We start from the raw sequence: 14904 nt of genomic DNA on the forward strand, positions 1-14904 counted from the left end.
AGCTATGTATTCAACATTTAATAATATCATATTTGTTAGTAAACGTTCAAATAAATTGATGAATGAAATTATTGTTTTATTGACAAAAATAACAATTTTTTACTTACCTCATTTCCAAATTGACCAACCGATTCAATAGTTGGGTCTAATTTTGCAAAAACATCATGAACCGCTTGAAGTAGTTCCAAATCAGTACCAACTCCACGCCTATATTGAAATCTCGTATTCAATAAGTATGCTACAATAAAATTAAGTAGAGTTAGTATTTTGTTAAAGAAAATTAAATACAGAGTAAAAACTTATAAAGATAAATAGTACTTAAGGCTATTGCATGAAGTGGATGTTTTAGTGTTTTCTCCCAATGATCTTTTATTATTTTGAAGATCCAATCTCCAACTCCTTGACAAATAAAGTTCTCTTTCATCACGTGCATAAGCTCGTACACAAATAGCATTGTGGGAACAACTTCAGAATCCATAAGTCGAAGCACTATGTATAATGGCTCATATAATGAAACTATATTTGTCACTCTGTCCCAATACGTATGGTGAAACAATAATTGCTCCAAATCTAGTCCAATTTTTGTTCGACTGAGCTTGTGTTGTGCCCATTTATCACTCATAAACAATTTTTCCAAATCATCCATTTTTTTAAGAAGACTATCAAGAACAATATAATTGGTAGCAAATCTTGTAGCTCCACATTGAACAATGTCTCCACCACAATACTTTCTTATTTGTGCAAGTAACTAACCATGGTTGTAAATGAAGTTAATTATCTTGCGAGCATTGTTTATCACATCAATAACACTGGGTCTTTTACCAATGTCTTTAAAGATTAAGTCGATGCAGTGCGCCGCACACAAAGTCCAATATAAGTTAAACTTCTTCATCAATAGTTTTCCTGTTTTCGTGAACTCCGACTCATTATCTGTGACAATTTGGACCACATTTTCTTGACCGACTTCTTTGATAGTCTTCAATAGCTCGTATATATACTTGTAGTCTTTGATATGGTTCAATGCATCGACTGACTTAAGGAACACCGTGGTCCCTTTTGAATAAACCATGAAATTAATAATACTTAATTCTATGAGCCCTGTCCATCCATCTAACATTATTATGCACTCATATGTCTTCCATTTTTCTCTTTGTTGGTTCACATAAGCTTCCATTTATTTGTACTCCATTTTCAAGTACTTGTTCTTTATTTCATATGGAGATGGAGGTTCGATTCTCATTCCTGCAATTCATATATAACAAATATGTAAAACATGTCAAAAAAGACTATACTTACTAAAAGTCTGAAACAATATAACAATTCAAAAATTAGTAATTACCTGCTTGTTGTGCACCAATAATCATATTCTTGAAGTGATGAGACTTTGCTTTTTGGGGTGCGACGCTCTCATAAATGAAAATTTTATTGATTAAGTGTCTCATCGTTTCTTTAATTGAACCATCCTTCAATATATTTTTGATATTTTTTTGTCTTGCTACAGAAGACTTGTAGAGCGAAGGGGCAACAGAGGGTGATTGATTCAAATGTCGCATACTTTGTGATTTTCGCATCGTCGTCATTGTACCAGTAAACCGTGAAGACTCCCCCATTTTTTGTTTGCTTCCTACAATATTCTCATATTGTTGACATTCCCATTCTAATGCTTTCGAGGCACAACTGCAAATCGATATGCATCCTGCCATCTGGGTGCATATCTGTTAGATACATATACACATCTTCATTCTCAGCATCTTCATCATCATCATCTTCGTCTATCAAATGTGTATCACAAGTCCCCATTGTGCCATGTAATTGAGCATGAATCTTTTGAATATCAACAGTTTTCTTTGTTTTTGCTTTATGTTTATCATGCACCATCAATTGTATCTCTTCTTTCACTTTAGGAGGCACTCTCGAACACTTTTTGGTGTTGTTATGCGGGTCATTATGCGTTAAATGAAACTTGAATCGCATGATGCCTCCACTTTTCATCAACAACTCACATAAATTACAAAATGTTCCATTTTTGTTCCCCTCAACTGGTGAACAATACTTCCAAGCTGGATTTCATCCTATCATGGCAGAACCACCTTCACTAGCCATGCTAAATCTATTGCAAAAGAAATACACTTGAATGTGATTTCAATGTAAACAAAAATTAAGTAAACATTTAAATTTAACATATTGCAATGGAATGAGAAAAGAAAACTAAATAATCATGTAAAATGAACATATTCCAAATATACTAATTTATGCTAATAGCTAACTTAATTAAATAATTTAGCTAAGTTAGTTTACTAAATCTAAATCTATGAGAAATTTACAAAATAATCATAAAGAATGAACATATTTGACATTCCAAATATACTAGTTCATGTTAATTAAATTAATTCAATAATTTAGTTAAGTTAATTTTTTGAATCTAAATCTAATTCTATGAAAAAATTACTAAATATAAAAATTAATCATAATTGAATATAAAAATAAATCACAATAATCATAAAAAATGAGCATATTTGATATTCCAAATATACTAGTTCATATTAATTAAATAATTTAGCTAAGTTAATTTTTTGAATCTAAATGTAATTCTATGAAAAATTTACTAAATACAAAAATTAACTATAATTGAATGTGAAAATAAATCACAATAATCATAAAAAAATGAGCATATTTGATATTCCAAATATACTAGTTCATATTAATTAAACTAATTAAATAATTAAGCTAAGTTAATTTTTTGAATCTAAATGTAATTTTGTGAAAAATTTTACCAAATATAAAAATTAACTATAATTGAATGTGAAAATAAATCACAATAATCATAAAAATGAACATATTTGATATTCCAAATATACTAGTTCATGTTAACTAAACTAATTCAATAATTTGGCTAAGTTAATTTTTTGAATCTAAATCTAATTATATGAAAATTTTACAAATATAAAAATTAATCATAATTGAACATGAAAATAAATCACCATAATTATAAAAAATGAACATATTTGATATTCCAAATATACTAGTTCATTTTAATTAAATTAATTAAATAATTTATCTAAGTTAACTAGTTGAGTCTAATTCTAACAAGATTGAATGTGAAAAATAAAATAAAATAATCATCTAAAATAAACATATTAATTTATAATTAAATAATCAAATTAACTTAAGTTAATTCAATAAAAATATACAAATTAATTAAAATTGAATGTAAAAATAACATTAAATCATCCCGTATTGCAAATATACTAATTAATTGAAAATACATTAATTAATTACAATTAAAAACAAACATACCTTAAAATGATTAAATAATTGAGCAATTTTAGAAAAATTTGGAGTAATGAGAGAGCAAATGAAGAATGAAATCAAAGGTGGATGAAATGGATGCAAAATGGGCTATTTATAGAAGAAATTTGGGCCAAAATAGTCATTGGAAGATGATTTTACCGTTGAAAAATAATTTTGGCCATTGAATCAAAATCTGGGCAAAATCTGACCGTTGGATTGTAATTTTACCGTTGGAATCTCATCCTAACCATTGGATCAAACTCAGATTCAATATGGGGCGTTGGATAGATAACCGTTGCAGGTAGACGCGGCAAGCGTGATCTGAGTCGTCGGATCAACATGGACGTGATCTGGGTCATCAAATCACGTTGGAGAGAGGAGCAGAAATTTCGCCAAAAAATCACCGAAATATAAGCGATTTTCTCCCATCCTGACCGATTTTTGCATAAAATCTGCTATTTATTGTCTGTTGCCGATAAATAGACGATATATCGATGATTTTTTACCGATTTTCAACGATTTTTTTCCACAAAATATCATGTCACTGTCCTTCGATATATCCTGATATTTTCTTCCATGACAATAACTTTGTCTTATTTGTCTAATGATATGGACATTAAGTTAATGGGAACATGAATCGATCCAACCCTATGATTGATTATGTAGAGGAGAATTTGTTCTTATTATTATGCTCGGACCATGAGGGATGGATTTCAGTTCCTTTAATGCTCCTCATTTTCCATTTTATGCACTCCTTGAGAAGCAATGAAAGGGGTTAATGGTTTCCTCAAATCCAAATGATTGGGTAGAGCTTGTTTGAAAGCCTCAATACCAACAATGTCATTATCTCCTTTGAACTGCATTAAGGCTTGGCTAAAACATTTGAAAAATTGGCAAATCGCTCCCTCTAGGCCGATTAGCATCTCAAATAAGGAACTAGCCTACCCTTTTGGACAAATATAATATTCGATATTGATCATAAATGCTTCACACATGGTCCAAAAAGAATGAACTAACTCCTCCCATAGCTTGTGGAACCACAATAGGGCGGAACCGCGCAAGCTAGTCGGAAAAATCTTACATAATAGGAACTCATTGGAAGCTTTCGATATCATGGCTTGTCTAAAATACAATATATATATAGTAGGTACTCCCATCAAACAAATTAAATTTGGGTATAAAAAGGCCTTATGGTGCTTCCTACACCATCACTTTCCTGAGAAAGGGCATCTAGATGAGTCATTTTAGAGCCAAGTAAAATTAAAGGCCAAATGATTAGCCAAGCGATCAAATGTGATGACCGCAAGTGATGTCAATGGGGTGGTGTGCATCTACCAACTTTTTAACATGTTAGTTGTATTTTCCAAGTATGTCGAGGCTTGCTGGGGGAAGCAAGTTTGGTTCTAAACATCGGGTAGTGGAAATCAGCTCTACAAGAGGCTCAATATTGGTGTTGCGCACTAAAAGGAGTGTGAGAATGAGTGATGATCAAACTCCATCGACTAATGATTTAATAATGACTGAAGAAGAAAGTTGGTTTTTAGCGTACAATTAATCTATAATCTACCACAGTGATTCATATTGACAATGACGTTCCTTTTCTTGTGTCTCCATTTAAGCCATGATTGCTTTAATTTGTTCCTCTAAAGTATAAGCTCCACCACCATCATGTGATATGTCTTCTCCAATAGGAGAATGACTCCTCAATCAATCCATACCAACATATAACGTCAATTGTTGGAGCAACAATTTTCCAAGAGTTCCCACTCTGCAATCTTACCAACAAGTGCAATCCAATAGGACCAATACTAAACTTTGTGCCTCTTGCAAACAAAAGGAAATGTCAAATGTGGGTGCTCCAGCGCATCCCCCTCCGACAATCAAGTTAGCATTCAAGTTGCAGATAAAATGAAGAAGAAAAATATTTTGAACAACAAATTTCTCTTCTACATTGGCGTCAAGCTAGCCACCTATATACAACCAAGAATAAACCGATGAGTCATTGTCATGTGGGTTTGCCCTCTTTTAGGAAAAAAATTATTAGCGGATATCTGCTATGACCCCCACGCCTTCGACAACACCTTAACAACATATGCATTTTTATGAAATCAAACATCGGCAAAATACTTGTTTGTTCTTCGTACTGACGTCGATGTCAAAGAATAAGAGTCAAACCACTTTTTTACCTTTGCATTTGCATTTTAAGTAGGGACGAAAGAAGGTAACAATGACTTTGTCTCAACCATCCAACAAGATAAGCATTAAGCCAACGAGAATATGAATAAGTTTGTCCCCATGACGTTGTACGGGGAATCCGTTCTAACTGTTATGCATAGCCATTAGGGACAGATTTTGATTCCTCGAGGGCACACGAAAGATAATAGGTAGTCATGCAAGGTGCCAAATGAGTATGATTTCAGATTGAGGAGCAAAAGCCGAATCCAGCATGGAAAGTAAAGGCCTTTTTCATAGACTCATAGCATCCATTTGGTGGGAAATATCTTTGAACAAAGTTATACTAGTAAAGTGTAATAAAACTATAGGAGAGTACGACAGAAGAAACCTAGGAGAAACATGAAGTTGTTTGGCTAATGAGAAAGCCCAAGAACAGGGAAAAAATCACTTGGGATTTCCTCTGATTAGAATTGTATTGACCCAACAGGAAATTATTCAAACCCAAAAAGATATCATGAAACTAATGGCAGACTTCCACTCTTTTTCCATTATCCAAATCCATCTTTTAAATGATCACCTTCCCTGTTTCCTTCTGTCAAAAGTATGGTTGAACTTCATTATATACTCCACCATCAATTTATCTAATCTTTAGCTAGAATGATATTTTCTTGCACATCAAGCATGTCTAGTAATGGCAACACATCCTTATTATTGTTCATCTAATCAGTTTGGGAAAAATTGGTGAGCCTGAATAATTCCTTGAACAAATTGCTTACTTGATTATAATATTTTTTAAATATGTCTATAAAATTAATCCCATTCCTACTAAAATATCCCACATATCCTTGGTAGAGATAAAAGAATAGGAAAAATATCCTGTTTTATATTCTCACACTTACCTCATGGCCAACTATTTCTGGATTTTTTGGGCTTTGTCTTTACTGATAAATCCACCATTTTTGAGGCTACAATCGACGGAACTTTTATCCATATCTCCAAGGAAAAGAGAAGCTTATCCAAATCCCCTATCAGTCTGACCAAAATAATATATTTTTCTGCCTAACCTCTCCCTAAAGCTCCATCAGTTTTCAGTCTAAGGATTACTACTTTTAGTTTCAAACTTCTGCTTGACTAAAATCAACCCAATTCCCATATACTTAAAGCTTAACTAGGCCTGCCCCACCACATGATGCTGTTTAACTAAGCCTAAATTACCATTTTCTTTAGGAATGTTTTCGGAAGCTTGTCAATCTAGTCTCTAGCAGCTCATGCTGTGTTGTGCCATTGTTGAGTATGGTAGATCTAAGCATAATCTCATAGAATAAAAGTTTCCTATGCTTATAATAGTATTGTTGTTCCGCCCAAACAATAGTTTGTCAAGCAAAAAGTAAGCTCTCATAGGTGTAAAGTGACACAAACTACACAGATAAGAAATACTCGTTCATTCCCTAGGAGTATCCACAATCAGGAAACAGAGAAAACGAAAATTATATATATATATATATATATATATATAGAGAGAGAGAGAGAGAGAGAGAGAGTGAGAGAAGTAGGGTAATAAAATGCATCAATTTAAGATTACTGAGACTTGAAAAAGACTTAAAGTGATGTTTGTTTTTTTGATCTAATTATAAATAAAACTTAAAATCAAATAGTTAATGAGAGGTATAAAAAAATTAATAAGTTATAATTAGTATTTAAAAAAGTTAAATATTTTGATTTATTTTTAAGAAATTAATATTAAAAAATAAAAGCAAATAATACTTTAATCATCTCATCTAAAATCAATTGATTGTGAATGAAGTCGAATTAATTCTCTTTACATGATACGACATAACGCATTGCGGGAGTCAACAATCCAAGGTGCATAATAGGGCTTAACCCATCCCACACAATTCCCCTGTTTCTTTTTTTTTTTTGTAGTCCAACGTCACACTCATTCTTAGGGCCTAATAATCCGGATGGTACCCAATAGGGTTCGACGCAACCCAAACAACGTACCCATCTTCGGCCCTTGACTTATAGCAAGGTCTAACAATCTCCGATGTTACGCACTCATCCCAGAATCATTTTCAACCATCGTTTTCCCAGGTCGCAGATTCTTGATACCTAACACCAACCAACCAACCAAGACAAGAATGAATAATCACAGCATCACATGTCTGTAGGCAAGAATAAGGGCGACAAATGACCGACATCCCCAGACGTGCAAACAGATTCATGATAATAACGAAGGCCAAACATTTGTTGGAACTGACAATGAGAATGATTAATGTTGGAGAATATGCAGTAGAATGATGGGAATTGAATTACAAGTTTAAATCATGATTAGCAGAGAAAGATGATAGAAAGAAAGAAAACAATGGGGGGTTTATGTAGGGATAATGGGTTGCTTTCCTTTCTCTTTTTTGCTTTTGATTATGATGGCATTTGTAGTCCACTTGAGCGTGTCCCTCGCGACCATGTGGCCAGCACTTTCTTGCTTTCCGGCGACATGTCGCAACATGGACACTTGTGAATCTATGGTTTCTTGGTTCCCATCATTACCATTTGCTATATCCTCCCCCCTCCTTTTTCTTTTAGTCTAATCCCCCCATCACATTATGCTTTTCTTTACAGCCCATCTTTTGATCTGGACTATATGAAGCTTCATTATGCCCCTATATGAAGTCTTAATGATATCTTGGAAAGGGGTTGCCCTTTTATAATGTTAAAGATGCACATTACTGTAATTATTATCATTATGGGATCAATCACATTCTTGATGCTGGACACATGATCCAACAAAAGGCGCACACGGTTCGACATGTTTGATATGAAGTTGTCTCCTAGATGGACCAAAAGGAACCACCACCCTGCCTGTGCCTAGACTTTGTATTCATATTAAGTCCCATCTTATACCTGAAACCAACAGCTTGATTAGTTCACAGGATTCTCCAAAGTGTGGGGTTGTTTCGGGTTTTGGGAGATAATCAGCATCAAAATGATGTGGAGTGATTTGAGATTCATAAAGTGTAGGATCAAGAGGTAGTCATGTTCAGAATGTATGAACTTGTTGAAAGATTTGGGATAATCTTTGACAATTTGGGGCTTCATCTTTGGGCTTTCAAATGGGTTTGATGGATTTTCTGGGCTGGATCCATGGACCATTTAAAAGCCTCTACGAGAACCAGCAGGATCATGATGGCTATGTAGCATACTAATAACAGTAGCAAGAGAGGTGCAGACAGCTGAGGCTTACTGGTATTTTTTGTTCTATTCTCTAATTGATTGAGAATCGCTTCCGAATCCAAGCTACATAAAAAGAGCACGATAACCCTTGGACTGAAGGAATTATCAGTTCATTCTCTGCACTGGACTTTCAAGTCCATTCTGGAAACTTTTGTTTTCCTCCTGTTAGAAAGTGATTCAGGTCATATTTTAAATGAGCCGAACCATGTTTTGATGTCGCATCCTACCAACAGCATGGGAAAGAGGGCAACAATGCAACCTAGACAAAACATTCTATTAGATGCCTCCAAAAAAAAACCATCCATCCAGTAGAGCATCATACTCAAATTCTTCGCTAATCATCCCATCTTCCATACACGTAGCTTGAGATAATTTCCAAGAGAGGGGGAAATGACCATATCCAGTTTAGCACATCCCAAAAACCATGTTGAAGGAAAGCATAAGATCAACTTTCCTTGTCTTTCCAGGTTCGGGCTACAATATCCTAAACATAACTTGTAGAAGGTCCAAGTTGGGAGAAATTGTCCAGAAGAACACATATCCCCGTCAAAGATACAACTTACCTTCTAATTCTACCACAAAATCAGAGTTAAAAGGTATTACAATATCTAACAAAGAAGTGAAGATCCTTATATATCAGAACTTAAAAGATGCAATAAGCAGCTAATGATGTCTGAGGAGAGATTACTTTCTCCATAAACAATATTGTAGAACATTATGTCACATCCCATACATATGCTGGTACGGAAGGACACTACAGAAAGTATATGGCATCATAACCTCAACAAACTACAAAATAATCCGCAAGGACTACAATTTAACCTACACATCAAGGAATTGAACATGATTTGATTGCGTAGAATAGTAGCACCATATACAATTTGGTAGTGTTGAATCACTTTCTCATTATCAGCTAAACAAACTTCAAAATAACCAACACAGCACTAGCACACATGGATTTGCCTTTCATTGTAGAAACATGTGCTGCGGTCCAAAGAATGGGATTGTACACCAATTAAGAGTAACCAACATGCCAAAAAATGATACAAACCTCCAAGTGGACTCTTAAAAGCAGTTCCAGTAGTAAGGAATAATATGACTGAACCCCAATTTATATTTATCTAGTTCATTCATTTCCTGTTTACTGGTAATAAGGGAATAATAACTAAAGAAATCATGAGAGGAAGACCTGTGAAATGATCAGGACATATTTAACTGAGACAGGGAGTGGAATATATATGCATACGAAATACACAAGTAACCTAACATGGAAACTTAGCAGCAGTACAGGCTGCAAGCTTTCCTGGCTCAAAACCAATCACACACAACCCGAAGGTATGATCATTACATAATCCAGAATTTATGGCCTGATCAACCATAAGGACTTAATCTATAAAACATGCTAGTTTTCAGTCCTCATCCTCATCCTCATCTTCTTCCTCTTCCTACAAAAAGGTAAGGCAATTTTGTTAATACTGATTGGAGAAAGATATGGAAAAGAATGAGCTTTAAAAGGGGAAATACTACTAAACAATGGACAATGAGAAGAATTGGAACTTCAGAAGACTACCTCTCCAGTTTCCTCGTCTTCATCATTTACCTCAGATTTTGACCTGTCAGACTCTTCTTCTTCATCATCAGCCATACTTTCCTGAAGCCAGATAAGCAAGTCAAGAAGTAAGAAGGGAAGAATAAAACATTATGGCTTGTTTGGAACATAAAACAGTTTTTAAAACTCAAAAAATACGATTGAATTTTTATTTTTTTTACTGAAAATAGGTTCTTGAGAATTTGTTCTGAAAACAAAATATTTTTTTAGAAAAAGAGGTGTTTTCTAGTGTCTTTTGTAGAGAATTCTAAGAAACAATAAAAAAAAATACGGAGAGCATTTTGAGAACTTTTGCATTTTACTTAAGTAGATTAGTACTTACATGAAAGAATAAATCAAGAAAATTGGTTTCCATATTTGAGTTCCCAAACAGAATTTTGTTCCTCAAAACAATTAACTGTTTTCGAATACAGTGCCAAACAAGCCCTTAATTTCTCACAAGATGGATGGGCCAATAATCACCTGTTTCTTGTTGTATGCTGCCATAAGCTTTTCATAGTCTGATTTCCTTTTTGCTGCTTTAGCTTCATATGGAGCTTTATCCTGGAAAACCCAGTAAAGAAGAATCAGGTCAATAGTTCATGAAGCATCACCCGTCTACAAGCCAGATTGAAACTCTTGATGGAGAAGAGAACTTACAGACACTAAAAAGTTAAAATATCCTTTGCATAATTACTTATTTCGACTATTTCACATTAATGTTATTTCCAACTTGCCAGATCTGTCAAGAGGTACATATCTTACTCCACATCCAGTCATTATGAGTCTTCAGGGCCTAGACAATGCTAATTATCTAGTGCTTCTGCAGTCTACACTAGATTGGCATTGGCTTGGCCACACAACTTAGAGATCCTAAGTCATCGAATATGTGCTTGGTGAATATCCAGGCCAAGTGAGAGCCACGGTGATAGGTTAAAGCAGCACCTTTACAAACATAATTAATTTGATTCTCTAAGTTAAACTAACTAAACAAAAAGGGGTGACAACACATCCCAATCACATCGAGTTACTTTTGGGAGGCATGAGCACTTACAGCTTCAGACAAGGATTTCCACTTCTCTCCCCCAGCTTTCCCAACCTTCAATTGAAGCATGCAGAGACCAAGGGTCAAATTCTCATTTCCTAAAGACTGAACTATCAAACTGACCAAATGCTTTCAATGCAAAGAATAAAAGAAAAAATAATGCTAGGTAACTTCTTACAGCTGAAACAGCCTTCACATTGGGATGCTCTTGTTTGTATACCTTCCTGAACTCTTCTCTGCAGCATTTACATGAAAGAAAAGTTGAGAAATCTTCAAATTAGATCGCATCATTTAGAAAATACATGTTTCTCAAAATTCACCATCAAACATAGAGATGAACTTACAGAAACACAAAGAAAGCACTAGGAGGCCTCTTTGGCTTGTTAGGGTCCTTCTTGGCCAATTTTTCCTTCTTTGCCAATTTTTTGGTACTTTTATCTGCCTTAAGTGCTGCCTTTCGCTTCCCAAGCCTCCTGAAACAATAAAATATATCACAACACAATTCAGCCCTAAGCTGTATCTATTAACAAAGGGAAAGGGAACGCCAGAAGTCAACAAGGCTCACTCAAAAGTCAACCACCAATCTAACAAGATGATCACAAAATCAAACAAAGTTACAACCATATCTACATCCTTAAAAACCAAGAAATTAAAACACTACGACTTTGATCAGTTAAAAAGTAGAATGTAAATGAACCTGTCCTCAACAGGCTTCAATGCTTCCTTTTTGTCTTTCCTTGCCGCTGCTTTACCCTTGGTAACCTTCATTGTTGAAGGAAATATTCCTGAAATAACACTACTCTATTAGAACTTCTGCAGTTTGCATAATGGACAATATCCAATTTACATATCAATACATTAGGATAATAAAAAGGCCTTAGATTTAGGTTAGCCAAAGCTACAAAGGACACCATTTTCAATCTCAGAAAGAAAGAGAAGTGCTGAAAAAGGGCTTGAAAAAGGAACTGATTTTCCAGTTATTTTAATAATTTTCCTTTCCTTTCCTTTCCTTCCACTGATTCTTTGTAGGATCCTCGCGATCACTTAAACTACCAAGCTTCTTTGTAAACTAGTTGCAGGTGTATTAGTTGGCACGTCCGAAGCCAAGCTAAGGGTTCAAGGGAAGGTTGAAATGTTGGAGACCAAATCAACAAAAAGGAATAAAGAAAGCTTATCGGACCATTTCAAGGAATCAACAATTCGCAACAAAGTATAGAAGTAACACCGTTCAGAAAGACTGTTTGTTTCCTAAGAAAACACACTCTGCACTAACTTTCTCCAAGAAAAAAAAAAAATCCTTTTTTTTTTCTTCTGCTCCATGGTTTATCATGAAGCTGGAAAAAGAAACCAAAAAAAAAAAAAAAGAAAAAGAAAAATCTTCTTCAACAGTAGAAAGACCAATTCTTTTTCTCGGGAAACAATCAGAACCAGGGGAGTTCTACCAATAATTTGCTCACATGCATATACATATAGCTAAAATCAAGAAAAATCAGAACGACCTGAGAAAATAAAAGAAACTAGCAGAAATTCATCAATCGAACCTACCAAACAAGAACAAAGCCAACAAATTCCAAAAAATTGTACAAAAATTCACAGATACCAGAAATTTAAGCTCAAAAAACAGAAATAATAAAAAACAGAAGTCAAAACATGCGAAAACAAGGATCAAAACTTAAAATAATAATAAAAATAATAAATTCCATACCCTAGTAGGAGAGAAATGAAGGGAACAGCTGTGAGGAGAGAACAGAGTAAAGGTGTTGAAGACGAAAACAATAAAGCGGAGAGAATCTGTGTACGAGTCGACTGGGTGGTGGAGGTGGAATTTATTGGGTGACCGGAGGAGGCGGTGAAGGCGTAGATTTGAGACCACAAGGGTGGCCTTGCGATAAAGTTGGTGACCTGCTATAGCCGGTTAAGGAGGCATCTGCTGGCAGACAGTATCCCGTACGCTGGCACAGGGCAGGAGAAGATATTTGTGAGGCGTCCGGTGAGACTACACGTGGTGGTTTTAGCGCCCTCCGACGACGACACGTTTGTTGTTTTCATGAGACCAATTTTATTGCCTTCTTAGTTCTTATCAATAAACTTTCTTTCTGTGATAATTTCAATTAAATAGACGATAAAAGTCCCCTAAAAAAATTTGTTACTGTACCAATTGCTTTGGTAATTATGTTCTTAAAATCACTAATTAGAAAAGATTTAAGTTTTAAATAATAATTTAAAAATAAATTTTGATTTATAAAAATTAAAAATTTAAATTTAAGGATGACAACATGATAGGTTCAAGACGAGTCACTTCGTCCCAATCTGACATCATTTATATAAATAACTGTTTGTCTCTATTTAAAAAAAAAAAAAATTAAACATGACTGAGTGGGTACAACACTTTGCTTGGTCCTGTTTTTATTTTTAAAAAATTTTAAACTACATTAAAAATAAATATATTTTATAAATAAATGAAATATTATAATTTGTATAATTTATTTTATTTAAAATTAAATTTTTATTGTTATTTTATATGTGTTAAAATGATGAAATTAACGTTTTTAAAACTTAATTATATACATAATCAAGGTGAGAAGGTATGGGAAAAGGTAATACACAACCCTCCTTACAACCATCTTAAGTTTCAAAAAGCAATTTAAAATCAATTTTTAACTTGTTCTTTTTAGTTTCAACTCGTTCTATTAGGGGTGAGGTGGGACGAGAATGGGTACCTCGTAAAACCCGTCCAATTATCATTTCTACCTTAACCATCGACATTTGAAAGCAAATCTAGAGTAAGTAAATTTTGATTAAAAATGTAAAAAAGGTTACATATATGTTTGTCATAAGTGACTCAATTTGTTGAAAGTCAATAGGATTTTGATGTGATGCGTTAAGGAATAAAGGAATATGGGCAATGTTGAGTTTGTTAATACTTAAAATTAATTAAAATTTAAAATTACCTATTCATCCTTGGTGCTCCGAGTCAAGAAAAGAAAAATCAACAACTTGTACAAAATGGCCACTACTGTAACATATTACTAAAATTTTTTATCTTCAAAGTATGCTAAAAAAAATTTGTGTAGCGTTTAGTTTAAGTGTATCAAATAATTTATATTAAGACGGAAATTGATAGCTTACTATAACACGTTTTAATAGCTTATATTTTATTTTTATCATACAATCTCATACATGGCACTCTATGTATGTTTTTTGGATAAACATCCAATGTTTCAAAAAAAAAAAAATTAAATATAGTTTTAAAAATCATTTTAAATATATATTTTTATAAATTTTAAAATAATAATTATTTTTAAATAATATTAATATTATATATATATACTGTAGAAAAGGTCAAAACATACAAGAAATTTTTTTTTTTTTTTTTTTTACCATGAGGTCATAAATGGAATTTTAGATGGGTAGTAGAGAACTTAGAAATATAACTTAGAAGAAGCTATTGAAATTTATATTTAAACATTATGTTTTTAAACGTTTTTATTTAAATAAAAATATGTTTTTCATATTAATTTTTTGGAGGACTTCCTTTTTCAAAACATTGAAAAAAAAAGAAAAAAAAAAGGGT

At 33.5% G+C, this 14904-nt stretch overlaps 1 protein-coding gene across 2 annotated transcripts; it reads right to left on the reverse strand.

Annotated features, from left to right (window-relative positions):
* Nucleotides 1–9781: 9781 nt before the first annotated feature.
* Nucleotides 9782–13135, reverse strand: LOC117929096 (high mobility group B protein 1-like). 2 transcript variants are annotated; one of them, XM_034849306.1, is made up of 8 exons: nucleotides 13036–13134; nucleotides 12028–12115; nucleotides 11675–11803; nucleotides 11509–11566; nucleotides 11340–11384; nucleotides 10769–10849; nucleotides 10268–10348; nucleotides 9782–10142 (listed from the first exon to the last, which is right to left on the reverse strand). In XM_034849306.1, the coding sequence occupies exons 2-8, from the start codon at nucleotides 12096–12098 to the stop codon at nucleotides 10107–10109; spliced, it is 501 nt and encodes a 166-aa protein (XP_034705197.1). In that variant the 5' UTR covers nucleotides 12099–12115; nucleotides 13036–13134; the 3' UTR covers nucleotides 9782–10106. The 2 variants fall into 2 exon arrangements, with proteins under 2 accessions (XP_034705197.1, XP_034705198.1); XM_034849307.1 differs by lacking the exon at nucleotides 11340–11384 and having other exon boundaries at nucleotides 13036–13135.
* Between the last annotated feature and the right edge of the window lie 1769 nt (nucleotides 13136–14904).

This window comes from Vitis riparia, chromosome 13 (assembly GCF_004353265.1).
Source record: "Vitis riparia cultivar Riparia Gloire de Montpellier isolate 1030 chromosome 13, EGFV_Vit.rip_1.0, whole genome shotgun sequence".
In the NCBI taxonomy this organism is placed as follows: Eukaryota; Viridiplantae; Streptophyta; class Magnoliopsida; order Vitales; family Vitaceae; genus Vitis; species Vitis riparia.

Bases quoted from the DNA above. Each gene is read 5' to 3' on its own strand.
- LOC117929096 (XM_034849306.1), bottom strand. From the start codon at position 12,098: ATGAAGGTTACCAAGGGTAAAGCAGCGGCAAGGAAAGACAAAAAGGAA. The intron at 11,567-11,674 runs GTAAGTTCATCT...TAAATGCTGCAG, and splicing joins AGTGCTTTCTTTGTGTTTCT to AGAAGAGTTCAGGAAGGTAT. The intron at 10,850-11,339 runs GTAAGTGCTCAT...TGGGTTTTCCAG, and splicing joins GGAAATCCTTGTCTGAAGCT to GATAAAGCTCCATATGAAGC.